Source organism: Coturnix japonica, chromosome 1 (assembly GCF_054131305.1).
Source record: "Coturnix japonica strain WE chromosome 1, WE-NBRP24, whole genome shotgun sequence".
Taxonomy (NCBI): domain Eukaryota; kingdom Metazoa; phylum Chordata; class Aves; order Galliformes; family Phasianidae; genus Coturnix; species Coturnix japonica.
In genome coordinates this window covers 103,611,031-103,638,631 of record NC_140663.1, presented here as the reverse complement: position 1 = coordinate 103,638,631, position 27,601 = coordinate 103,611,031, and the positions used below count along the sequence as shown (strand labels likewise).

Genomic DNA, 27,601 nt, shown 5'->3' with positions numbered 1-27,601 from the left:
CAGCTGTTACCATGCAGAACAAAAGATGTTTTGATGCAAGTCTTACAGAGTAATAATCTGATTGATTTGTGAGTTCTTCATCTAAAATCAGTGGTGCATCTAATGGTATTCAGCTGATAGAGAACTCAGCATAAAATGTAGTAGTTGGTTTAAGAGAACAGTGTCATACAGAACAAGGTTGGCATAAGTTATTTACTGTCACTCCTAGTCCCAGAATTGATCATCAGTTTATGTATAAGGTTGTATGTGCACAATCAAACACATAATCTTAATGAAGTTAACAAAGCTTACAGTCGATCTAAGATGTGATCATAGCGAAGCTAGCAAAGAATAAAACAAGCAAATATGTGAGGTTGGTAAACTGTACTGGTTTTGGGGAAAAAATAAATTGTTTTATTTCCCCGTATTTCCTACGTTTCTTTTCCATGGAGCTGATGGTATCTATCTGTCTGAGACTGGTAAAGAATGCGTTGTCTCACATCATCACGAGACAATCGAAACGCTTTGTGGACAGTTTTACATTTGAAAGCACTTCTTTCGAGCTGTTTGCCTTTGAAGGGGAGGGCTTCAGAGTGTTTTCTAGCTGAAGACTTGCCCTGGAAGCTAATGTTTCCAGCCTGATAGAGGAGATTGGGAGGTGATACCATTGTGTCCTGTGAAGGCAAGATACAAGCTGGCATCTCCTTGAGTCCTCCTCTCTCTGCCGATTTACATTCGCAAGGCATGGAAAACAGGGAAAGGAGTTCCTGTTGGGACCAGTTCCTGTGGGACCCCTCCCCCCCGAAGACAGAAGCTGTACGTTCGAAAGAGCAGTTCGACCACTCTGGACTATAAGTAAGAGTATGTACTTTTTGTCATAGTCGACAGCTTATCACCACAGCTTCGGACAACCCACGACTGACAAAGATTAGCAACACCAAGACATTGCTGGATCGAGAAGTGGTGAGCCGCTTTGCTTTGCTGTGTTTGTATATGCCTGTATGGCTCTCTTTCCCCAGTTTCTGTCTTTTCTTTTACTCCACTCTTCATAGTAGCCATTGCATGATATTGTCTTACCTGTAATGCTGCTCAGGAGACAGAAAAAGGATTGATCTCTCTCAAAACCCACAGGGTGGGTTGAGATACTAGTCTAAAAGAGCAAACCATTTTCTGTTACTTCCTGCCTCCTGAAAGGAGGCTTATGTGCCAAAGGAAACAGGATTTTGAGCTAAGATCTGTGCTAGGCAAGCATCACGGTGAATGTTTATAATCCAGTATTCTAAAATGCAGTTGAGGTGATTGACTCCAGCCATTCAGGAGGCATCACTGGAACATGAATACACAGTACTTTGGTAGAGATGGTAAGTTTAACTCACTGGAGACAGAAGACTTATCTTTAAGAACGAGTTTAATGAAACTCTTGTCTCAGCTTCACCTCAATACTGAAGTCAAAATGCAAGGCAAGTGCTTCAAAATCGCAGCATAGAAATTTACCAAATCTCTCCCTTGTATAAACAACTGTACAACAACTGGACATACTAGAGAAAAGGAAAGAAGAGCTTTTATCCTTTTCCAGATACCTTTTTCCATTTCTCACAGTCTAAGGAAAATCATTCCTCCCCCAGCTCCTCTGCTCTGCGCTGAGCACACGGAGGGGCCTCAGCCACTCCTCACATGTCTTATTCTCCAGACCTCTAACATCTTCGTGGCCTTCATTTGGATGCTTATGTTTTATGCCCTTAATTTGTGGCACCCAAAACTGCACACAGTGCTCGAGGTGACGCTGTGCCAACATAGAGAGTCAGCCTGAACACTAGTTTGGCTTCTAATATGGAGGCTAAGTATCAAAACAGCACCTTAGTATCAAGGTGCCTAGCTACACTAGCTTTACTTTTCCTTATGTGTGGATTTCCTGCTCTTGTAGATTTGTGTTGAAGTAGAACTGCTCTGTTTAACTTACATATCAGAAAGCAAGGTGCTTGTGGTTGCTTTAGTTTTGCAGTTGATTACTCTCATAGCATCAATTAAATTCTCTAGAATATTTTTCTTGCTATTTCTTTTCTTCCCGTCTGTTGCTTTGTGGCAATCACTTCAAATAGAAATGGAGAAACAACACAGTGAAACAACCAGCTGTACTTTTGGTATGGTTGATCTTTATAGCCAAAGTTACACAGCTGTGAAAATGACTGAGTGTGTGGAATGCATCAGTTTAACTACAGCATAGGAAGTTCCGCACAAATGTGCAGAACAACTTCTTTATGGTGAGGGTGACGGAGCACTGGAACAGGCTGCCCAGGGAGGTGGTGGAGTCTCCTTCTCTGGAGATATTCAAGACCCGCCTGGACGCCTACCTGTGTGACGTGGTGTAGGGAGCCTGCTTTGGCAGGGGGGTTGGACTCAATGATCTCTAGAGGTCCCTTCCAACCCCTACAATTCTGTGATTCTGTGGTTCTTCATTGCTACATTGAAAACGTTAATAACTGGACAGTACAGTATCCACTAATCTAGACATAGCATTATCTAGTCATTTGGTTTTAACTTAGTTTTGTTAGTCTGTTTTAGTACTAGCGCAGTCTTTAATCACTGTGTTGCGGTACACATATTAGTTTTGATTTTGCGTCTCATCATGAAATAAACATTTCTGTCCTCATGGTCAGAACAGAAATAATACTGCTGACATAATGCATGCAGTTTGCACGCACCATTTGGCAGAAAATTATTATTTCAGAACAATCTGTGAACCCAACTGAGAAAGAGTTGAAATATCTCCAGGCTATCACTACTCCCATGAAATCCTGAACAACGGAAGTGGGAGAATATCATTAAGCCATCAGATCTTGTATTAAGAGCTAATAAAGAACGGAGTGAGTAATGTTGCAGAAAACACTCCTCCATCTAACCTACTCATTTTAGTGTCATTTTTAATAATGATTTTTATACTGGCTGTTTTAGCAATAGGGAATAGTGTATTAGTTTAAGGACCGATATATTGGTTTAGCAAAAGGAATCAGTGAGTGCGAGTTCTGCTGTCTGGAATCCAGGAAGAAAACTCTCTAACTCCAGTGTAGTGTTAGAAAGTGGCATTCCTTCATTCCTCATAATATGTACTAGGCATCTGGTGGATGCAAAGATTAAAGTAGTTATTGTGGCTCCAGTGTTCCTGTGACGCAGAATCCTTGACAAAAACAAGGGTGTTCACACATGAAGTAAAGTTAAAATGGAAAGTTTTAGAACTAGCACTCATTGATTCCTTTTGGTGTTGGTCCTTAAGCTAATATACTGATCCCTATTGCTAAAACAGCCTGTATCAACCCCTGCTTCTCTTTTGAGGATTATGATGTTCATATCTTAACCCTCACCACCTTTGACCCTTCACATTTAGGTATACATCCCCTATACTTAATCACAGTACAAGCAAGGATACACATAGCCAATATACACACTGTCCCTACAAATAACTTCTTTAACCTATCAAATCTGGGAAGCCAGGAAGTCATTTTGGTTAGAAGGTCTGCTAAGCTCTAGCTTACGTCATCCTGGCTTACTTAATTTCAGTTACAAAATCCAAACCTCCATTTGACGGTATTCCTATTGGTACCCCAAATCTAGGCATAATTTCTTTTAGCAAGACCTCTACTACTTCCTTTGCTTTGTTGTTGTGATAGGGATAAACCTCTGATCATCCTGAAAAAGTATCAACCAATACCAATAAGTACCTGTAGCTGGCTTGCTATGGGAGTTTGGAAAGGCTACCTGCCAACAGTCTCCCAGGCTGTCTCCCCTTCTCGTGACTCCAGGAGGGGGAGTGGGGGTAGTCTTTTTTATTTTTCAAGTATAATTCACATTTCCTCACTGTTCTTTTTAAAATTTCTCCCATTCACATGCTTAAAATTTGAGTCTTTAAGTTATTTGTGATGGCTTCTGTTCCCCAGTATGTGATTTGATGATTATTTTGCACTGTTTTCCTCATTACTGGCTGGGGAACCATTAACTGGTTGTTTGGAATTACCCACCATCCTTCATTTTTCTTAGCATTTAGCAAGGAAGCTAATTTCTCATCTTCAGTCTGGTATTTTGGAGGTTCATTGATCCGTGCTTGATGTTTCTGGGATACTAATTGGAAGTAAGCTCCTTCTGCTGCATTCTCAGCTGCTGTATCTGCATGGTTGTTACCCATACTGATATCGTTGTTGTTTGATTGGCGGGCTTTGCAATGCATTGTAGCTACTTCTTTTGGTAATTGCCCCTTTTCTAACAATTCTGTTATTGTTTCTCCATATTTTACAGGTGTTCCCTGGGAGGTTAGTAACCCCATTCTTTCCACATAGCACTGTGTGCAAGCACAGTCCCGAATGCAGATTTTGAGTCTGTCTAAATATTGACTCTTTTCCCTTTTGCTAAATCCAAAGCCCTTAGCAAGGCTATAAATTCTACTTTCCTACACTTATCTGGTAGGTGCCAGAATTATGGCATTCTTAACACTGTCTTGCATGAAACTGCTACCACCCACAAACTTTTCCCTATCCGGGTTTCCAAGGGGACAGTCTTTCAAATCAGCTCTGCTAGAATATACTTGTTCAATAGTTTGAAGACAGTCATGTTTGATTTCCATTCTGTTTATTGTGGTGTTTAAAAACAGGGCTGGATTCGGTATATTGGTTACTTTTAATTCCATATCCTCTTGCTTCACCAGGACCACTTGGTACTTCATGATCCAGTTTTGCTCCTGGCTTCAGCTGGATAGTTACGGGTTCGGATTGTCTCAACCATACACGTGTTCCTGTTGCCCAGATCCATGGTGTCACTGCAATTTTCACTCCTTCCGGTATTGTCTGGTTGGGAGGGGATGACTTCTGTAACATAAGAATTAAGCTTCCACAGCTTTACTTTCTGGAATATGCACTTGGATTCGTCCTTTACCAAGTGTAATTTGGGTCTGCAGCTTGTTCAAAACAACTCTCCCCATTTATGGCACTGGGTAATCAGGTGTATATAGAAACTCAGCCAGAACTAGCACTGATTGATTCCTTTTGCTAAACTAATATATTGGTCCTTAAACTAATATACTGCTTTCTAACTGATACAGCCTGTATCAGTTCTAAAACTTTCTATTTTAACCTTCCTTGGTGTGTGAATAGCCTTGTTTTTCTCCCTGATTTTGCTTCACAGGAACACTGAAGTCACAATAACTAATCAAGTAGCCTGGTGTGTACCGCAAGGAATAGAGGAATGCTGCTTTCTAACACCACATTAGAGTTTTTTCCTGGATTTCAAATGACAGGTTCTCTGAAAGTGTTAAATGCTTATAGGAGAGAACGAGAGCTGTGACATCCTCTAAACGATCTTGCAATGGGAGGCTTCAGTAAGTGGTAGTTTAACCTGGAAGAACATCATCCCAGTTCAAAATCCAGACTGTGTATAATTTATGACCTTATGAGCTTTTTCAGAGAGATGGATGGCTGCCTCAGAGCTTATGAGCATAACAGAACAGGCTGCCATTCTCACAGAACAGGGCCAGCAGGTTGATACAAGACCATCTAAGCCAGATAGTTTTGCAAGCTACTGTCAGATAACTCTCCTAGTCATCAGAGCAAGTAAGAAAATAAATGACAAATATAAATGAAACATGTAAATCCAGTGATATATGGCTAGAGCAGTGTTATTCTAAGATGCAATTTAAGTATGACTTAGCAGCATACAGGCTTCATGCTCAGCCTTAGCACAGGCATGAGCCATCTTAGTACTCTAGCTAAAAGATTATTTTAAAGTGAAATTTTATGCAAAAGTTTGTTCCTTGGTGCCCCAGTTCACTGTGTCATGTTATCTTTCTTAGACTTGTGCATTTAACAAGAGATCATTTCTCAGTGTTTCTCCTGTTGCTGTTAATGAAAACTCAAAAGTCCTCAGTACAAACAAGGCTGAGCCAGGAACCATGTCAGTCAGATGTCATGCTGCAGACAGGCATCTACTAACTGACCTGGGTTGCCCTGTTACACCCACACTGAGAAATGAGAGACAAAATTCAGCAAAAAAATAAAATAAATTAAAATAAACCTTTTGCAGCACTCATTTGTATTCTACAATATGAACTGCAGCAGTGTAAAGGAGAATAGACCTGTGTAATTAGGATGTCGGCAAGGGGTTACTGGAATACTTCTATGGCTGTGTGATGATATTGATGCTATTTCTTCCTCTGCTGTAGCACAGCCATTAGGGCACCCAGGCAGACAGTGGAAAAAGCTGTATCAGGACATGGTGCAGGTAAACCCCTGCCCATGTCCTTCAGCACAGAAATGGAGACATCCAAACTTCAGAGCTGAACCTTTTTGCCTGCTTTTTCCTCTCCAAAAAGAGGAAGGTTCGGGGAGGGGGGACGGGAAGAGGCTGCTCCACCTCCGGCGGGGCCTGAGGGGCGAGGGCTGCCCGCCGGGTGGCGGTGCTGAGCCGCCGTTCCCGCTGCCTGAGGGCTCTCACAGGCCTCACGGGAGGCTGAACGCTCGATAAAAGCGCCGGAAAAAAACAAGTGCCCAGCTGATGATAAAGCCTTCTGTTGGTTGGTTGCAGGCTGGGCTCTGTCTCCTGCAGACTCGCGCAGAGCCGGGTTACTTTGGCCTCAGGCTTTATGCAGAGGGGGATCTGGAATCTACTGCCTGCTTAACGTGATCACAGCTTTAAGCTAAAATAAGGGAGATTAATTAAGATTAGGCATTAGGAAGAATTTTCTCTCTGTGTGGGAGGTGAGGTGCTGGCACAAGCTGCCCAGAGAAGCTGTGGTGCCTCATCACTGGAGGTGCTCAAGGCCAGGTTGGATGGAGCCCTGGGCCCTGGCCTCAGTGTGGGATAATTTACCTTGAAAACAAAACAGGAAAGCAGAGGTTTCATACTGTGTTATTCCCATGAGTGAAGGCAGGTCAGTACAGTGATAGTCTGAGGCTGGATGTGAAAGCAGGTCTAGTGTGTAGTGTAGCAGAGAAAGCTCCATAGATGATTCTTTTGGGGAACAGATATAAAGTTATGGATGAGGCTTTACCCACCATGTAACAAGTATTGACAAGACTCTTGTCTGCTTCTTCCTCTTGGGTGTGGAGTCAAAGGAAGGTTGAGAGACACAGGACAAAGAGTTCAAAATAAATATTTCAACCTACGAAATAGAAGAGGCTAGTCTCATTGACTATATGGGAGAGAGCTCAGCAGCCTTGTCTTAGCAAATTGGCAGCAATGCAGGAACTGGGTCTCTTTCATTTTCTTTACCTCTCTCTTTAGGAATCTATGCATGCAGAATTTTACATGGCCTTTTTAGTAGGCAGGTGTGAAACACTCGGTCCTATGGGATTTAAATTTGTACAAAAATATACAGAGCTCTATTTCACAGATCAGCGGAGGAACCAGAATAACTGGCATAAAATTATGTGAGGAAGTGAAGAGTCAGGAGATCTGAATACTTTTTCAGGACTGTCAGACAGAGAAAGGGCCACTGTTCACTGAACCATTCACAACGAAGAAGAAAAACTGCATAATCAAACAGCGTGGCAGACGTTTTAGAAACAGAGTAAGAAAGAAGTATTTCAGTTTTTCATACTTCAGTTTAACACACACCTACATAATGGTTAATACACAGCTGCCAACATCACCTTTTCTTGTTTATGGTGCTATTTGTTTTAATTAGACCAAAGCACAAAACATACACATCTCTGGGATGTTACACCAATGATGTTTCACGTTTTCAGAAGGTTCAAACACCAGAATTAAACTGAGGGTGTTGTGTGTGTGGTTTTGCTACCAACTCTAGCCACACCTGTTACATACAGAAACCATGCAATGGCTTTTTGCTAAATGTTGTCCTGTCAATTTTCATATTAATGGCAACCCTCCCAAATACCAGAGAGCTACAGCATCCACCAGCTCTGGAAGTATTCAAGACCTCTATGCCTTGAGTTCAGGTGGTGAGATAATCTATGGGTATTTAATAACTGCTTGACTGAGAGCAGCTAAAATATATTCTGCCTCATGGCTGCTAGTTAGGCTGTCAAGAGAGTGTCATATTTTGACAGTTGTGACTGATCGGAGCTTTGTCCCTGTGGGGTTTATGGCCTGCCATAAGCCTCCTAAGGCAGTGAGTCCATGTTTTGGTGGCTCTTATGTCTGAGGAGCTGCCTCTTATGTCTGCTGAAGCTCAGAGCATCCTGGCTTCACACACGTGCTTGGAAGAAAAGACAGGTAGAGTACTGCTATTTGTGGGTGGAGGGAGCTGGCTAGTCTTCACAGCTAGAATAGACATCCATGAATCAGAACAGACACTTTGCCTTCCCTGACCACTTTTCATTGTATGCTCTTTATTGTGGGTTTGGGAACTGTGATACCACAGAGGCAAAACATTCAGAAATCATTAAACTACCTCAAAGGTATTGTTTGTTAAAGAAAGAATACCTTTGGAATAAATGTTTGATGAGCTTGTAAGCTACAAAATATACATGGAAAATTTTCCATATTCTTCTCTCCAATCACAGAAGCAAAGTCTTCATTATAATTATTATCATTATTTTCTATAGTGACTGGATTCCCAGGGCTGGAACTGTATGAGAGTACAAAAAAAAAAAAAGAAGAAAAAAAAGGGACAATCAAGTGACATGTGTCCTCCCTGTTAACCCAAGTGGAGAGGAGATGTTAAGGTTTGCATGTATGTCCCAAGAAAAGAAGAGCTTTTGATTATATGTGGAGACTTCCATGAACCTCAAGAGATCAAAAGATAAAACATTCTAGTGACTATTTGTCAAAAGGGATCTGCAGGAATGGCATCTCTGACCTGGGATGATAAAGACAAGGCCAGGGATGAGAGAATTCTTCTGTGAATTGTGTATTACAGTTCAGCACTGAAAGTTATGCAAAGTGGCAAAACATTTTTCAGCAGAAAGCCTCACTAGTTATGTTATTTATTTTATCCAGAGTTCGTATCTTGAGGAAGAGATGGTTTATCTCAATCATTTATATATTTATGAGTTATAAAAAGTTGGTAGAAACACATTTGAAATTGAACTATGGGTATGATTCAATGGTTAATTTATTTCCTAAATGAATGAGAAAGGAAACAGGTTGCTGTAAGCTTCTGCTCTCACTTCCTTATGAGAGAAGTTACAGACAGTGTCCCAGAAAGAACGGGGCTGTTGTGCATTCTCATCTCGGGCAAACATGGGTAACTGGGTGGAGAATGAAGGACTGTCCATCTTTGTCGTCGTAAGTACCATTTTTATTGTGATTTGTGTCCTGTAAAAATTTCTACAGGACGTTTTAATAAGCAGATCTCTTTGTGTCAGTGAATACTGTGTGTGTTTGATTATTCTGAAGCCAGGGCAGCAAGTGCAGTGACGCACTTCAAGAACATGATTTTTAAGGAGCTCTCCCTGGTACATGTGTCGCTGTAGGCTTCATTGTGAACTGAGTAATGGTTGTATGTCAGCTGTTTTCTTTGCTAGAAATGAATTTAAGTACCTGCTATTTTTGGGTGCAGCAATGTCTTAAGGGAAAAAAAAAACACTGCATCTCATTGTTAACGACTGAACTTCAAAATAGAAAGCAATCACAACAACGAGGTTTTCTTGCACTTTTGTACACAGAAGTAGATGTAATTGAGAGCACGGTGGATGTGTCCTGAGGATAGAAAATTAGCATTACAGTGAGAGTCCAGAATTTAGAGCAGAAAGTCATGAATTCTTCATTAGGGCAACTTGCATTTGAATCCATTTTGTATATAGTTTGCATGGAGTGGCTGTGAAGGTATGTTCAATTCATTCCATGCAAGATTTAGAAGTACTGAAAGTCTCATTCTCATTTCATCAAGATAAACTGGGAGAAAACGTAGGCAGAAGTTAGTATTTCAGAGTTCTTTTTTTCACATCAGCGCAATATCACACTCAGTACAAGTATATGTGTATGCTTATAATATAATATAATACATAACACCATTGAAGGGATTTCTGCAAAGTGGGGTTAGTGTATTTAAGTACTATTCACTGAAATCCTTACCAAAGCATTCTGCTCTGTCCACTATAGCATTATTTGGCAGGGCTGTCCCATGCCTGATAGAAACAGACATTATTTGTATTGGTTTGCCCCAGTGAAGCAGATACCTATCAGCCTTAATGGCAGCACACACTCCCTCCACCTGCCCTAGCTGAAGAGTGTGGGTGGCAGTTAACTTTGCCACCCAGCTCCATTTGGCAAAGGGTGCTGCAGTGTTTTGCAAAGGGTCCATGTTCTGAATGGGTCAGCACCAAGAACTATGAGAGCCCGTCACAGATCAGCATCTTGTGAGGCAACTGTACTTGGAAGTAGCACAGTTTCATTTTAAGTGCGTGAGCATTTGATCTTGAGATTAGTTTTATAATAAGGATTTGGGGATTCCCTATATACTCCCTTAAACTGGTGGAAATCCCTTCACTTTCCCAGTCTAAATCCATATAGCTAAGATGTCTTCAAATGCCAAACTAATCCCAGGTTTTTACGATGTCAATTTGGGTCAGAGGACCAGCAAAAATATGGGTTAGGAGGGCTGTCAAGTCACAGTTTCTGGTATCCTTAACTTACATGCATAGACTGAGTTTTCTCCCAGTTCCTGGAGTTTCTTTTCTCTCTTTTTCCATCCTGGTTAATCTATTTAGAATAGAGGTGCAGTGATACAGATTGTACCAGATACCTCAGTATGTGAAATCAGCCAACAGCTGATTTGAAGAGCAAGTGGCCAAATTCATTATAATTTCTGCAGCCAGATGAGCTCCTTAAATAATTTGGAGGAGGGCTAATAACTTCTCTTTTCCTGTAGAAATCCGCACTGTAGAATACACAAATGTGAGAGAATACTGCAGTATAGCTATGAAGAAGCCTGGTTTTAGATAGTCTAAACTCTACCTAGGTGCCTACATTAAATATTTGTTGCTGACTGATTTCAGATATTTAGAGCCTCCTACACAATAGAAAACGTTATGGTCAGGCCTCGGGTGTAATTAAGGCAATCTATATTTAGAGCTCAAGCTTCTTAGTGCTGTTGCATAGCAATTAAGTGTTCCTCTTGCAACGGTTAATATGCCTGAGGAAGTGCTGTTTGGAAGAGGCCCTAACTTTTAATGATGTTTAGAGATTCAACTGGACTCACAGACTTAACTAGACACATGTAACATTACAGTCCTTATATAATCATGTGTAAATGCTTTGAACTGTGCAAATATCTGTATTTGGGTTTATTGCCATTCTTATACTCCTCAAAGCTAATTTCTACCAGGAAAAAAAACCAAACATATATGTGTATATATATATAGTCCTTGCTGAACCCTCCATACTCAGCAGCACAGCTGTCTCTACAAATAGAAATACAATGATCTCATTGGCCATTTTCTGTGCTGTGTAAATTCTCATGAATGATCTTTAACAACAGAGTTTAAAGTTTCCTCTTCATTTGTCTTTCAGCTTGTGTGGCTGGGGTTAAACGTCTTCCTCTTTTGGTGGTTCTATCTTGCATATGATCTCCCACAAAATTTCTTCTACACCAGAGTACTCCTTGGCGTAAGTACAGAACATACATTATCTTGGCACAGAGTGCACATGCAGCATTTTTCCTCATTTTATTTGATTGAAACAGGATGAATTTGCTGCAGCAGCAGGTTCATGAAGGAGTCAAATAAACAGATAATTGAATGCACATAGTTGTCAGAGCTTCTGAATAGAAATCTCATCCTAAAGATGTTTCCAGGTAACAATTGTACTCATGGTAATTAAAGTGAATATGCATGGTGGCTGCTTTATTAAGGAGGAGATGAATAAGGTATTGATGTTGGAACTATGGTGCATCCATTTTCCCTTCCTATTGTTTCTCAAACAATTTACATAGGAACATATTCCTAAAAGATGAGGCAATTAATTTCCCCAGATTCCTTTTGCAGAGACGCACACATAGGGGACATTTTGGAGCTAGAGTCCTAGGCAGCAACCTTCTGAAACTGAGATGAGCTTTATGAGCATCACAAAGCTCCTTTGATATTGGTGCTAGCTGCAAGAAAGACTAACCTACATTTGTGAAGAATTCTGGATCCAGTCCTATAGCTTTTCTGAACACTCAACCACTTCCCTTCCTTCTGTCTACCCTAATGCTCAGCCAACTGAAATAGCAGCAGGGAAATTTTCTTCAGATGTTGGGAAAGAAAATGCTGCTAGCTTAAACTTGCATTTGCACTTGGCTACCAACTGCCAGATGTGACTGACAGGGAGCTTTTCATACCACTGTGTTATTTCAAAACTGGAAATAGAAGATGGCCTACCTGGAGGAATCTTTTCTTTCTGCATTTGTGCCCCTAACTAGGATAGATCATGACTGCTCTGACATACAACCATTGTTAATGAACTCTAGATCTCAAGTTCATGAATATTTGTGACATAATCACGTATAAAATCTATGCTTATCTGTCTCCTGGATAATGTCTTAGGTAATTAATTTAATAGCATCTCTCCAATTCCAGCGTGCTTTGGCTCTGGCAAGAGCTCCTGCAGCATGTCTGAATTTCAACTGCATGCTGATTCTGCTGCCAGTATGTCGAAACTTGCTCTCCTTCCTCAGAGGATCAAGTGCGGTAAGATGAAGAAAGAATTTCAACATTTATGACAGATGATAACCCAAGTAGCTTTGCAAGTACACCAAGAATCTCTGTCCAAGTTCCCCAGATATACCATAGTTTTGGGATGTCTTCTTTGAAGTAGGTTTGCTCAGGGTTTTACTCTGAGCAAGACTGAGGTCTTTGCCTAGTTTATCAGTGATACAATACCCATTTATGGTGAGGATGAGATAGTTCACCAGCCTTTTGACCATTTCTAGCTCCCAACTAGACCTCCAGTACCACGTTCCTTCAGTAAGAAGGAACCAGCACTAAGAAAAGGATGATCAGCTGTAGGTGGTATCTGGAGTGGCTTCCTATGGTAGCACTGACTTTGTCACGTTGCTGAAATGTAGACTGCTGTCTATTACAACAGAAACAATGCAGGGGAAAAAAAAAAAAAACCCACAAAATAATTTTATCCAGGCATACTAAAAAAACTAAAAATGGCTCCTGTTCTGTAACTATGATGATTAGGCCTCCAAAAGGAACTGTAAGTTGCAAACCTTGTTAATACAAAATGGGTTTATCTTGTCAGCTGAGGGGACCCTAGCACTTCATCTGTAAGTCTATCATAAATTCTTTCACGCAGACGTGACTGTTTGTGAGGGTGGAAAAAGCAGAGCAAAAAACCATCATACAATACCTGCAGTTTCAAGAGTCCTTCATAGCAAAGGAGAGTGGGATATAAGGCCACCAGGCTATACACTCATCTAGGACATATACTACTCTGACAGTCATTGTGGATGAATGTGAGCTGTCTTTGCCCCTAAGTTATATTTCCAATGCTATCCAAAGTGCTCTGGCCTTTTTTAGGTATAACACTCAGAAATATAAACTTGGAAATATCCAGACCAGACTTTCTATCTTGTTTCATACCCCTTCCAATTCTGGGAAGTAGTAAAAGCAGACAGCTCTCTCCATGCGTGTGAAAGAAAAAGAATAGTAAGGAAAAATGTAGGGCTAAAGTTGTTCTCCCTCTGCTTTGAGGAATATCAAATAGTATATGCCACAGAGACAGCTGGATCCCCAAGCTGCAGAAGTTAATAATCAACATAAATTTAGTAAGATTTAGTGTTGTTGTTAGATGAATGCAACTGGAAAACATTGATGAGATGTTGATCATAGTAGGTCTTAATGAGCTCTGAAATAGATCTCACAGGTGTCAAGCTGAAAGCAGGTTGGGCAGAGGTCTTCTGAGCTCAAAGCAGTGAAAGAAGGCATTTTCAGAGACATTACAGTAATGCTAAGATATGATTTGAAGGTTGAGAGTTTTATTCCAGCTGGGTCTTAACGCTGCTTGTCCTGAACTGCTCATCTCCTCTTCAGTTTGCAAGTGAGAACCATGTAGAGAGCTGCATGGTTCTGGTGCTTGCCTGCAGCTTACTGTCTGGCTGTACGAGGAAGCTAAAGGCTCTGAGGGTGTGCAAGGACATGAGGACGGGACATAAAATAGGACTGTTAGGCAGTTGGACTTTGTTTAACTTCAGTTGCTTGTTGCAATAGGGCTATACCTCAGGAAGGAGGTAACTATCTTAAGCAAAACATGCCAAGCCCAGTGTCCCAGGGGTAGTGCTGGGACTCTGGTAGCCTTGGTGCAGCAGTACAGCTGTTTGTGCTTGTTCTGCTATTCAGTCTAGTTAACTATGATCTGGAAGCAAGACCTGTGAGGATCTCTTAAGAAAATCAGGATTTTTAAATGTCATGTAACGTATTGAAAGGGTAGCGGCCTTTCCAACAGCAATGCCATTGAGGTTAGGGAGAGGGGAAATTTGTTCAAACCAATTGCTCAATAGCAGCGTGCTGGAAACTCCCGCCCTTTACATCCTGTCACCCAGAAATCATGCACTACAAAGCTATTTATTAATAATAGCCATGCCTTCTTTGCACGCCCCTTAGTTCTTTATTCATTGCTGATGTTAATGAGCTTCACCATTGAACCTAACTGCAGCATTTTGCTACTGCTTGGTCTTAAGCTTTGTAAACAGCAAGATAAGTTTCCCTACATGCTTTTTGTAAGGCAGTAAGACAGGATGGATACTTCCTCACAGTGCTACACTGTATCTTACAGTCTTTTAAATTCTATCTCAAGGTGCATGATCTGGCTGTTATAGTCTAATGAGGTCACTGTGATAGCCCTGTGATTTGCCCTTTAATCAATGTCACAGCTGAAGAATAACCAAAGAAGAGACTCTTTTTTTCCTGCTCTTTTATCTATTTGCACATTTAATATTCAAGAAATATTTAGAAATACAGCTGGAAATAGAAATATGGACTGGTATTGGAGAATGAGGCCACTGATACTATATCTCCACTAAGTAGGACAAATCAAAAACTAAATTGTTCTGGTGTACTATTATCCCTCCTGTTTTGCTCTGAATGACTGGTATGGTGCAATCCACTCTGTTAACTGGGAAGATACTTTACCATTTCATCTACAAAGTTAATATTCAGCAAGCACTTGGATGATTATTTTGCTCCCTTAATTGGTTGTGTAAAACACCTATATGGCTCTCAGGCATACATGTTTTAGCTTGCTTGGTGTTTTCTGTTTTCTGTCAGTCAGCAGAAGCAACAAGAGGACATAACACAGAACAATTACACTTTCTTCTGTGTGGAGACAGCAAATGCTAGCTTTACAGAAACACGAATTTATAGGAAGACTCCTGTTGACTATAATGGAGACTATAATTCAGATGGGACCTCACAGGCACCTGTTGTAATAGTTAATGAAAATACCATTCTGCTTTCATAAGAGCCATTCTTCAGCTTGTATTAGCAGAGAGTTTTTATTCTTGTTTCTATGTGGGTAATTCCACTGACAAGTTGCAAGTGAGTGTTTGCCAAGTACGCCCAGAGTTTTGGGAAGAGCATCCCTTAGAACCATAAATGACTAGTGTGTTTGGAGTGGAAGCACCCAATCTTGGATGCTTGGAGTGTGAACTACAGCAGGGCCCTGTTGCTGTGTGGCAGTATAATAGTCAATCTAAAACAGTCAACCTCTCCTGGCATGGCAGAGTATGATTATTTCCTCCTCCATTTATAACATCTAATTTAAATGTAACGCAGATATGTATTTTTGGCATAATGGATGTTATTTTGCTTTCTCATTGTCATATACTTTGTTTCAATTTGACATATTAAAATATAACATGTTATTATCACATTCGGATGTATGGAGTAATATATCTTTGTTTATATTTAGGAATTCTAATTCTTTACCAGCAATATCACCAATTCTTGTGCTCAGGGCCTCCATTTTTTTCTCTGCATTTAAATAAGTGTTTGTAGGAATCACAAGTAGTCTGCAAATATTTTTTTCCTCAAACTCAAAGTGCTGCTCTACCCGTGTAAGACGGCAACTGGACAGGAACCTCACCTTTCACAAAATGGTGGCATGGATGATCGCCCTTCATACTGGTTGGTACTCAAATGTTTCTTTGGTTATTGCTTTCCTGTTCATTTTACACAGAATCCAAATGAGATCCAAGTTCTTAAGGAACTTGTGTTCTATATTGAGAGAGCTGATTTTGTTAGCTTAAATGAGTCAGAGTGCATCAAGGCTTGAAACACATTAAGTATTATTCTGCAACTCATAGAGAGCAAAAGATGAATAAGAAAGAATGCTTTTCTCTTTCACTGCTAGTAACATTCATGGCAAGGATTAATAAAAGGTATTTAGCAATGACTTGAGAACCAAACAGTCTGGCTAGAATTTCTGTTTAGGCTTATTTCTTAGCTGGCACATTTGAAAGAAATAAAAGAAATCATGAAAGAATCAACACTTATCAGTGATATGAAATTGTCATAGAAGTGTCAAAGGTTCTGAGCTGTAGTTGAGAAATGTTACAAAGCTTACCCAAATGTTAGCCCAAAACAGGAAGCATTTACTCTGTACTTATCCCTGATTATTTTTCTCTCTCCTAGCAATTCACACCATTGCACACTTATTCAATGTAGAGTGGAGTGTGCACGCCCGCGTTGAAGAGGAAGGAACATTGGCAGCTGTCCTTTCTAGACTTGGTGATAGCCCAGATGAAAGCTATATCAACTTTTACAGACAAACTATTCCAGTAAGTGGCATCCAGCTGTGAAGAATCATTATTACATTCATCTAGATGATTACCTAAGAGTATCCAACAAGGCTGCCTATTCTGGAGTGCACAGTCTGTCTTTGAACCATCATGCAGGAGAGCCTTTTGCAATTCATTCTCCTATAGTGATCAATAATAGCGTTGCTGATTTTTTGTAATACCTTAAGCTTTTTCATGCGAGGATTTCAAAGTATCTTTAAAATATAGCATAAAAGCAAACTTCCTGTAAAAGAAGTCTTTTGACTAAGGCAAATAGAGAAAGAAAACAGAAAAAGAAACCTCCCCCATTTCTCAGAAGCCCCGAGAATCTGATGTACTTGTAAGCTGGGAGACCCACAACTGCCCAGCACCACTAAAACTAAGAGCTTTAATTTATTTCCCTAAATATGGATGCAAGGCTTCAGCTTTAGCAAGACAGCTATGCAAAAATGTTCATTTTTCCCCCGCCCATATTGCTGAGCAGTAACAGAACAAGAAGTAGTCCTTGGTGAGCAGATAGGTATAAAACCCTTTATTTCTATTCTCACTTTCTCTAGTAGGAGTAAATCTGCAGTGCAACAAAATTGGGGTGTGTTTTCAAAGCGCCATCGCCAAATTCACAGAGGATAACCCAAAGATTTGCAACAGGGTGAAGAATTTGGCAAGTGAGATAGACTGATGGTTCAGCTGCTTTAGCTTTGATGCAACCCTTTATTTTGACCAATATGTGCAATTATTTCACAGAATCCTGTGGGGGGTTTATACGTGGCTTTCACGTACTTGGCTGGTCTCACCGGTGTTATCATCACTCTGGCCCTCATACTAATCATCACATCATCCACCAAAATCATCCGAAGGTCATACTTTGAAGTGTTTTGGTACACTCACCATCTGTTTGTCATCTTCTTTATTGGCCTTGTCATCCATGGCGCTGGGTGAGTATTTGCATTTATCGTACAGCTGGCCCCCTGCCCACATCACCAAGAATTGAGAATTCTACTTTTTAGTGGTCACTTTGTCCAAGACAGCTCCCGACCTCCGTATCTCCCACCAGTCCTTCTCTGTGAACAGCAGGTCTAGCAGGGCTCCTTCCTGAGTGGACTCTCTTACCAGCTGCATCACAGAGCTGTCTTTCACACACTCCAGAAACCTTCTAAACTGCTTCCTATATTCTGTATTGTATTTCCAGCATATGTCAAGGAAGTTAAAGTTCCCCATGAGAACAAGAGCTGCTGATTGTGTAACTTCTGCCAGCTGCTCATGGGATGCCTCATCCATCTCTTCAACCTGGATAGGCTGTCTTTAACATACTCCCACCAGGGTGTCAGTCCTGTTGGCCTTCAAAACTGAAACTTCAGTTTCATTTTATAAAACTCCAGAACTTATGCATAAAAAGAATGTTGAAGTATCCAAGGCACATTTCATAGTTTGTAGATACACTGTGTTATCCATTTAAAATGAGATTCTAGGTGTTACTGTATTAAAAATAGCTAGGGATTCAGAGCACTGGAAAGTGTCTTGAAAATGCCCAATAATAATGACTATTCAACAACACTTCCTCTTAGTCCAGTAGCACCAGGAAAAAAAAAAAAAAAAAAAAAAAGAAATAAAAAAGACAGAAATGAGACTACAGCAGGAAGAACAGAAATAGAAGGCAGATGAGAATCACCACCAGCATGTTTGTCCACTTCGACTTCTGAAGCAAGAAGAATGTAAGAGCCAAAATTGAAGAACAAATGGCACATGTTTCCTCTGGAAATATCATGTAACTACTGACAAAATGTCTAAACTTTTCAGCAGTTACTACACAATGCCATCAGAAAGCAAACGTTGCTTTTCCTAACAGTCAGTGAGTAGCATATACTTCATATATGGACTTCTTTCCTTCAGTAACGACTATACCTTCACTATTTTAAGATAATACTGAAAAGTTTAGGCAGCAGTGGGGATCCATGTGGTTGTCAGACACCACTTTGGGAGGAGATGAACACGGGAATATGATCTGCTACTCTCAAGTGTGTTTGAAAGACACAAAGGTGTCATTCTATTTCAAGAGACAGAAGGCTGAGTCAAACACACATATAAATATATACGTATATGTGGAAAACTGAAGCACACAGAGTTAATGGAATGAAGAGGGCAGATTCTTGTCTGATGCAAGCTGTTATAGTACTTTTTAGTGCTGTCTATGAATTACATGTCACAGACAAAAATCCTGACCTTCCCATTATAGCAAATGTAAAGAGGAAGGAGTACAGAGTTTCAGATCACCCTTCTTTGCAAGTAAAAGTAAAATTTTTAACAGAAAGAGAAGGAATTAGAAGGCTATATTGCTGAAAGCTTGATTACAATCTTGGAAAATCATCTACAGCGTGCAATAAGTGAAAATAAGTCTGTTCCTTTCCTTATACAGTCTACTGGCTTGTCAGACTTTGAATGGAGTGTAGGGCAGGGTGAAAACCACTAGCCCCCAAGCAATGGGCTTAGGAGTGGCAGAAAACAGGCAGAAAACTGGCTCCTCCCATTCCTGTAAATCACTCCAAGGGCAGCTCAGATGAAGCCCTTGTCACTGTTGGGGAAGTGAATTGCAGCTGATGTTGTTCCTGAAAACTGCAACTCATGATGCTCCTGGGACAGTGACATTCCTTCCCTTTATTTTTTAGGCAGGATGTTAGTCAAAACCGTAATGAGGAAGAGGTTCATTAGTAATATCTATAAGCGGTGAAATTTTTTAACTTTCAAGATTGCACACAGGCATTCTAATAATCCTCTGATGCAGCTGTCACTTAAACCTAGGCATACATATGACTTACTTAAATACCTAGTTTCTTTGAAATGTCAGAAACACAGTCAAGTTCAAGGAAATTGAGCTTGAAAAGCAGAAAGAGAAGTCATGGGAAGAAAATAACAACAAAGTTATATTGGCAGAAAAACAAACAGTCTGATTAGAATCAGACCATTTCTAGGGAAAGTCATTAGATCTTAACCTACTAATTACCATCACATGGGGGTCTCTGATGTGGCCCTGATGTTGGTAGAACTTCACACAGGTGCAGGAAATACTGAACACGATCAAAATATATTTTTACTTCTCAAAACTGAATTCTTTTCCCAGCATCAGTTCTGCCAAACTGGAGCAATCAGGCTTCTCTATAATAAAACAAATGAACAAAACAAGGAAATCTCAAGTTAGGATACCGGGTCTAGATTATCAACTAATGTCAGCAGGTTTAGACAACATAGCTTTTTTGAGCTAGAGGGACCTGTGTCCAGTCACACCAATTGAAGATCTACTCTACAGTTGTAAATAGACTGAAATTACCAAAGGAATAATGTTCTTTGGAAAAGGCCCTCCTTGATTTTTAAGAAAAATAACAGAAATCATTGCTGCAGTGATCAATGGGAAACTGATTATTGAGCCCACTCCATGTTTCGTTTTTCTTATTGAAGGAAAAAGTAGGATGGTTTCAAAAAGAATTGAGTTTTCCTATTGTAATTACACTGTGGAAGTGATAATAAATTTACCTCACATTTCCTCACCTGATCTCATAGTTGGTATTTCACCCTACAATGTTTTGTATAGATCAGAGCCATAGAGAGGTATCAAAAGGTAAACTAGCACTGCAGGATTCCATAACTACACAGAAAAAGAATACAGAGAATAACAGTAAGTGACAGATATTCCTTAATTTCCATCTTACTCCCTTAATGCTTTGCATTTTTGCAGGCGTATTGTGCGGGGACAGACAGCAGAGAGTCTGGCCGAACATATTCCAGAGATGTGCTCTAAGAACTTCACTGAGTGGGGAAAGAAAGGAGCTTGCCCAGTCCCCCAGTTTGCAGGGAATCCTCCTATGGTAAGAAAAAACACAGTAAAAAAAAATTACCATTTATTCTTTTTGTTAAATAATGTATAAACTTGCCATACAAAGTAGTTTTCTTTACATTAAGCAAGATTTCAACGTAATGGATTATAACCCAAAATTACAACCTGCTTCCCGTGCCTTATAGCAATAGCACAACTAATAGGCAAAACAGATGAGTCAATCTGAGGACTGTTTACCAAAGTGTATTTTGTAGTCATTGGGGTTCAAAAAAGTGCTATAATCTATATAATAATTTCACATTATTAATGGCCTGACGTTATTAATGTCTCCTGACATCTGAATCTTCAGCTCTTATTGACTAACTGGCTGGCCGTTCACTCATATTTCAGACAGCTTAGTCAACAGAAACCAAATCTTCCCCACAGTAATATAAACCTGAGTCAGTAACACATTGATAACTTTATTCTACGTTTCTTTAAGTTACCTTAACTTTTAGGCAGAGACAAAAGAACTCTTAGGGAATTACCTTGCTGTATCTGTAATAACAACTAAAAGTGCAACTACAATTCTCAACAAAGAAAGAAATTCCCCATCTGAACAGAAGTCAATTTGAAGGTGTCATGTATTTTAATTGTTCCTTACTCTGGTTGATAAATAACATGTTACTTCAACTTAGTATCTGTTTACAGTGTTTCCAGAATTCAATGTAATCTCAGTTGCCATCTTTGTGATCTAACTTCCCATTTTATTCTGTTAACAGACATGGAAATGGGTAGTAGGTCCCATGTTTTTGTACCTCTGTGAGAGGTTGGTGCGGTTTTGGAGATCACAGCAGAAGGTTGTTATCACAAAGGTATGTGTTGCTGCTAAGCTTAACTACTACTTAACACTAGCAGTTTTTCTAGATGGTGCAGCAAAGCCAGAAGTTCCTACATGTCATACAGTGTTGTCAACTAAAGACATCTCAAAAATGTCATGGTTGCTAACAGGCAAAATAAAGTACTACTCTCTGACATCCAAGTGTAGTTGTTTCTAAGCCCGTCTCCAAAAGAGTGCAGGAAGGAAAAGTTTGCTAAATACAATACTGAATCGTAAAGAAGAGATATTGATTTTCTACATATCTGCATAAATTTCAGCAATGTAAATATTCCAAATTCCCTGGCAGAGAATCACAGAATTGTCAGGGTTGCAAGGGACCTCCAGAGATCATGCAGCCCACTTGCCCTGCTAAAGCAGGTTCCCTACAGTAGGTTGCACAGGAAAGCATTCAGGTGAGTTTTTGGCATTTCCCAACTCCACAGCCTCTCTGGGCAGTCCTGTCACAGGGCACCACCAAAAAGAGCCTGGCCCCATTCTCTTGATTCCCACCCTTTAGACATTTGTAAGCACTGGCATGATCCCCTCTGTCTCCTCCAGGCTGAACATTCCCACTCTGACCTGTCCCTTTTGGAATGACCACAAGTATGGGGTGAAAAAGTACTTCAGCAAAAAATTTAGCATCTTCTGCAGTCTTTCACCTGGCTGTCAGACATTACTCCTCACTCCCCGTACTGCTGGGACATTTCACCTGCTTTCCCTGCTCTTATAGGAGAGACAAATGCTAGCGATGAAAAATGTAGATAAAACCAGCGAACAGGGAAGATACCCTTTTGCTTTTGTCTTTTTTTTTCCCCTTGTTCCTCTTACTGCAGGTGGTGATTCATCCCTTCAAGACAATTGAGCTCCAGATGATGAAGAAGGGTTTCAAGATGGAGGTCGGGCAATACATTTTTGTCAAATGTCCAGCAGTGTCTAAACTGGAATGGCATCCATTCACATTAACCTCTGCCCCAGAGGAGGATTACTTCAGCATTCATGTCCGTATTGTAGGGGACTGGACAGAGGGCTTGTTCAATGCCTGTGGATGTGATAAGCAGGAATTCCAGGAAGCATGGAAGTTGCCCAAGTACGTACAGAGTCAACCATTGTAAAGTCAACCAATATCTAGGGCAGGTGAAATTTTGTTCAGCCTGGTTGGTGGCATCTGTGACACAATCCTTAACAACTTCTGTCACAGATGTTGGTCTTAAACTGTTCATGTTGGTTTCCTCCTCTTATCAATTCCACCTTTTTCTTTCTAGTGCAACAGGCAAATGCTTTTTCTATTGTTATTTTAAATGATGCTAGTAAATAATCACTATCTATTTATTCAATGTACTTTTGATTTCAGGATAGCTGTGGATGGCCCCTTTGGAACTGCCAGTGAGGATGTGTTCAGTTATGAAACTGTTATGCTGGTTGGAGCCGGGATAGGGGTAACGCCATTCGCGTCTGTGCTCAAGTCTGTCTGGTACAAATACTGCCATGATTCAACCAACTTAAAACTTAAGAAGGTACGTGCCCTCTTTGTCAGTGGTCAAAATCAAAACAGTCCCAGGAAAGTGATCATGGAAGCTGGAAGATCAAAATTGCAAAAATAGAGAGAGAGAGAGAGAAATAGCCTATGAGCAAAATCCAACCCCGAAATCCTGGCTGTGGTCCTGGGGATTTTCACCTGTGCTGGAAGTGCCATTCAAGCCGTGCAAGACACACCAAGACGTCATCAATCCACAGGCACTAACTATAGCCTTTGAAAATATTGTATGCCTTCCCTAAGAACAGAGAGTAGTTCTCAGTCAGTGGACTCACAGTGCAACCAACCTCTTCTGGACTCCCTGGAAAGTCCCTGTGCAGAGGTGTGGAGTCACACTGCAGTTACATTTATATCTACTGGCCAGAACTGGTTTTGCTACCTGCTTTAATTTACCTTACCTGCTAGCAGATGGGGAGATAGAATCTACCAAAGTCATTATTTTATGTCCTAACAAACTGTTTTACGGGGATAAAACTGGTGAGAACATCCTGAACTACAAACGTGACCCACCAGCTGAAAGGAGAGAAAGACATTTCCTTGTTCTTGCAGTCACTCATTCTGCTTCACAACCCTCCCACTATCCAAAATACCAAATAGATTCAGCACCAGCCTATCTATTTATTGTAGTGGTCAGAATAGTATCTTCAAGAACTCCACAGTCCTTCTTTAGTCAGCAAACAGAAACTCAGCAACCTAGGTGCATATGTCTCCTGACAGTTCTCTTTTCTCTCTTCCAGATCTATTTTTACTGGCTTTGCAGGGACACTCATGCCTTTGAATGGTTCGCTGACCTCTTGCAGTCTCTGGAGACTCAGATGCAGGAGAGGAATAATGCAGAGTTTCTCAGCTATAACATCTACCTTACCGGCTGGGATGAAACTCAGGTAACAACACTATGGAAAATATCACTTTCTTGTGCCCCGAGGCTGATGTTAGCAAGTGTGTAATGTTTTGATAAATGTTCAGATGGTCACTATTCCGGGCTTCCACCTGGCTCTCAGGGTTTTAAGCACAGATAATTATTACTTGCTAGAACTTACATGAGATTAGCTGCTGATGTGCACTGACTCTGGCTGTGCACGCTGGGAAGTAGTATTTCCTCACAGCATCAACCTCAGCTCACCCTGCAAGCATAACTAAGACAGTCATTACTGCTTACAGAAAAGCTAATGGCAGCTTTGGGGAAGCTAATGCAAAAAATTTGAGTGATGGCAGCATATTTGTTTCAGAACCTTCCTGAGTTCTTTATCTGATCCCATGATTATAAGTTGGAGAAGAGTTATGAAGGAACAGCTCTTCCATGACTCAGTAGAGAATGTGATTCAGTAAAGAAAGGTGCTCACCCTGTTACTTTTAGTGGTGCTTTATTTCACTTACATCTCACCTTTGAAAAATTCACTGTCTGATTATCTAAGTGCTATAGCTCATCTACAGGGATAGGGTAGCAGTAAGGTAGGAAGTTACCTCACACATACAGTGGAAGAAACGTGAAGAAAAGAAGAAAAGTCATGCAATTCTTACTTCTGGAGATAGGTTTAAGCTTTTTGGCTTCAAAAATCAGCAAGGGCTGAACTTCTGCCCTAAAACTGTCATCTACTTAGCTGATTCTAGGTAAAATTTACCTGGAGAGTAGACAGAACCTCCTTATATGGATCAGACCTTCCAGAGGTCACAGAATCACAGAATGGCTCAGGTTGGAAGGGACCTCAAGGATCATGAATCTCCAACCCCCTGCCAAATGCAGGGCCACCATTAATAACCTGCCCATTTAATACTAGATCAGGCTGCCCAGGGCCCCATCCAGCCTGGCTTTAAACACCTCCAGGGATGGGGCATCCACAGCTTCTGTGACAGCAGCTCACCGCCCTCACAGTAAAGAACTTCCCTCTGACATCCAACCTAAATCTTCCCTCCTTCAGCTTAAAACCATTTCCCTTTGTCCTGCTGTTATCTACGCTTTCAAAAGGTTGACTCCCCTCCTGTTTGTAGGCTCCCTTTAGGTACTAAGGTCATAGGAGTTGTACTATTGTAAGGGAAGGGAAAGAGCTGTTTTAATTTGCAGCTTTATTTTACAGTTCTAACAGGACTTAAACAGTTCATTGCAAAAGGAATGTAATTGCTGTGTTCACAATGTTCAGTTCTTGAGATAACCCAGACTGCTGGTACATCTCCTGTTATTTTGCTGTTAATTTTCCTTTCTAAATACCATAAGTTCTACAGGAATGTTCTTAGAGTGCAAATAATTTGGTGCACAATGCCGTGACACTGTCCTTTGGTTCTCATTTCCCACAGGCCACTCATTTTGTAATGCATCATGAAGAGGAGAAGGATGTGATTACAGGCCTTAAACAGAAAACATTGTATGGAAGACCTAACTGGGAAAATGAGTTCAAAACCATTGCGAGGCAGCATCCAGGGTAATCTTGTACCAACTGAAAGTGTGAATGTCCATTATTTAACTGCCATAACAGCACAGTCTTGTTCCTTTGACTGATAATGCTGATAATATTTTAATAACAGTCTCCAGGTATTTTCTGGTCTGGTTTCAGTCATGGTCATCACCTCAGGTCTTGACCAACTTAATTTAACCTACAGTTAAAAAGTGGTGAGACACTTGATGCAGTGTCTAATTCCTCACAGATGTTTTAGGAAAAATATATCCCACCATTCAAGTTGAAGTAGATAGGAATGTCATTCGACTTCTAAATGCTTCTAAAAATAACATCTTCTACCTCAAAGAAATCCAAACCAAACCTAAAAAACAACACCTGAGTACAGCTGACCTTCAGCCGAGCAACTGAACTTAGCAGGAAAGTAACCTGTTCAGTTCCTTTCAAAACTTTTTGCCATAAACTTTTGAGGCTTTACTGATTCCACTGAGATCAATAAAATTGTCTTCTCTGACTTCTGCTGAGCTGAGATTTAACTTGCCACCTGCTTTAGAAGTGGCAGTAAATGTCTGGCAAGTTTGAAAGGGTTACAAGTTTTAAAGGAGAGACGTACTGTTCTACTTTGGTTTCTGTAGCTGAGAAAAAATACTTGCCACTACAGAACATAAGATTTACATGACCAACATCCAGCTACTCTATGTCTAGTTCCTGACCATGTTTCCATTTTCTTAACAGTTCCAGAATAGGTGTTTTTCTCTGTGGACCTGAGGGCCTTGCTGACACGCTCAACAAGCAGAGCATCAGTAACTCAGAAGCTGATCCAAGAGGAGTGCACTTCATTTTTAACAAGGAAAACTTCTAACTCCCAAACACGTGGTGGTCATTCAGTACAGAGTGTGAACACTGGATCTCTTTCTGTTTGGAGTCTGGGAAGGACAGCCCAGCTTCTAATCTCAGCTACACTAATGCATATCCTTTTGCTTCTTTGGAGTTATTCTGATGCTGTGGTAGAGTAAGAATCAAGTTTCACCTTAGGAAAGTTTGCATTGCCACCTGCATGCTAGCAATTGAGCTGAAACCTACACTTTGTCTGCATGAGGGGATTTCCCCTCTAATAACTGCCTTTATCTTCCTGTTATTTATAATGACTGCTGAAGGTTCTGGGCAGCCATTTGCATTTGGGATCCAATTCACATTGATAAAGCTTAATGCTTTTAAACAAGAAAGCATTCTGGCATAATGCTTGCTACTTAGCTTATGCAGGCTACAGAGAGTACTGCAAAATAGAAATTTAGGAAAGGGTGAAGGGGAAAAATTTCTCCTTAAAACAGGAAATCTGCTCTGAACACAAGAATCTCTCAGGTTCCCAAAGACAAGCTTAAACACCCTGTCCAGGAGGTAGCATAAGCAGCTGAATAGCAGTCAGTTCTCTTCAGGAAAGCAGAGTATTGAAAAGGAGCCACCTGGATGTCAGAGCACCGCTGCCAACATGCCACAGCTGCAGTCAAGTGCATCTATTTGGTTATACGTGGCATAATTTACACCCCACCTTGCAAGACCTGATGTGTTCTCCCTTTAATCCATTAGTGAATGTTATCCAAGCACTATGCGCTACTTTAGAAGGACAGATTATGATTGTGTTATATATTAATACGAAACTGCCACGTGACACATCTGAAGGGCAGGAAGTCACAGCTGGTAAATGCCAGCACAAATCAACCCTTGGGGAAATTTTCAATTCTTTCCCTCAAAAGGGCCATATTTAAATCTACATAATTCTGTTTGAAAGCCGCTTATTAAATGAGAACAGAGCTTAAGCGAAACTAAAGAAACTTCTTTGTCGGAATAAAATGAATTGCTGCTGAAATGATAAGGCTCTCATCCTGCACAGGGAGCACTGAGATATTTAGCTTTGATTTTAATGGGAATATGATCAGAATTCTTACAACTCCAGGGATCTTTATTTTCATAGCCAGTTCTAATGACAGTCCCAGACCTCCTGCATGCATACACCAGGGATCACTTGTCCCTTCAAACTCTGAAAAAGGAATCCCATGCTTATTATTAAACCACTGCCTTACTACAACATATAAAGAAGCAAGCAGGTGAAAGCTTCTCAGTTTCCTTCCAAGTTTTGTTTTATTAAATGCTGTGAAAATATAAGACATGCATTATCAGTCATCGTCTGAATATGAAGATTATTTTAAATTTATGGTATGTGAGTGAAATGGCACTGTAATACAAACATAAGAAAGAAACTAGTTTGAAACCTCCCTACCCTTACTCAAAGAATGGAATAATGTCA

The 27,601-nt window shown here is 40.5% G+C and overlaps 1 protein-coding gene and 1 long non-coding RNA gene across 5 annotated transcripts; one reads left to right on the top strand and one right to left on the bottom strand.

Moving 5' to 3' along the window:
• The first annotated feature begins 854 nt into the window (after positions 1-854).
• CYBB (cytochrome b-245 beta chain) lies at positions 855-27,473 on the top strand. 4 transcript variants are annotated; one of them, XM_015884481.3, is made up of 14 exons: positions 855-942; positions 4,673-4,804; positions 11,437-11,532; positions 12,483-12,593; positions 15,950-16,034; positions 16,542-16,687; positions 17,432-17,622; positions 20,415-20,544; positions 21,275-21,367; positions 22,206-22,459; positions 22,724-22,886; positions 23,644-23,790; positions 25,199-25,323; positions 26,032-27,473. In XM_015884481.3, exons 2-14 carry the CDS (start codon positions 4,775-4,777, stop codon positions 26,156-26,158), a joined length of 1,698 nt encoding a protein of 565 aa, XP_015739967.2. In that variant the 5' UTR covers positions 855-942; positions 4,673-4,774; the 3' UTR covers positions 26,159-27,473. The 4 variants fall into 4 exon arrangements, with proteins under 4 accessions (XP_015739967.2, XP_085405405.1, XP_085405410.1 ...); XM_085549279.1 differs by having other exon boundaries at positions 15,897-16,034; XM_085549284.1 differs by lacking the exon at positions 4,673-4,804 and having other exon boundaries at positions 867-942.
• LOC146762628 (uncharacterized) lies at positions 18,704-20,513 on the bottom strand. The gene is made up of 2 exons (XR_014946758.1): positions 20,389-20,513; positions 18,704-19,837 (listed from the first exon to the last, which is right to left on the bottom strand). It is a non-coding gene; the product is annotated as an uncharacterized LOC146762628 (long non-coding RNA).
• Positions 27,474-27,601: the final 128 nt, after the last annotated feature.

Excerpts from the sequence above, each read along its gene's own strand:
- CYBB (XM_015884473.3), top strand. The coding sequence starts at position 9,166 with ATGGGTAACTGGGTGGAGAATGAAGGACTGTCCATCTTTGTCGTC. Across the intron at positions 11,533-12,482 it reads ACACCAGAGTACTCCTTGGC|CGTGCTTTGGCTCTGGCAAG; the intron begins GTAAGTACAGAA and ends CTCCAATTCCAG. Across the intron at positions 20,545-21,274 it reads TTGCAGGGAATCCTCCTATG|ACATGGAAATGGGTAGTAGG; the intron begins GTAAGAAAAAAC and ends TTCTGTTAACAG.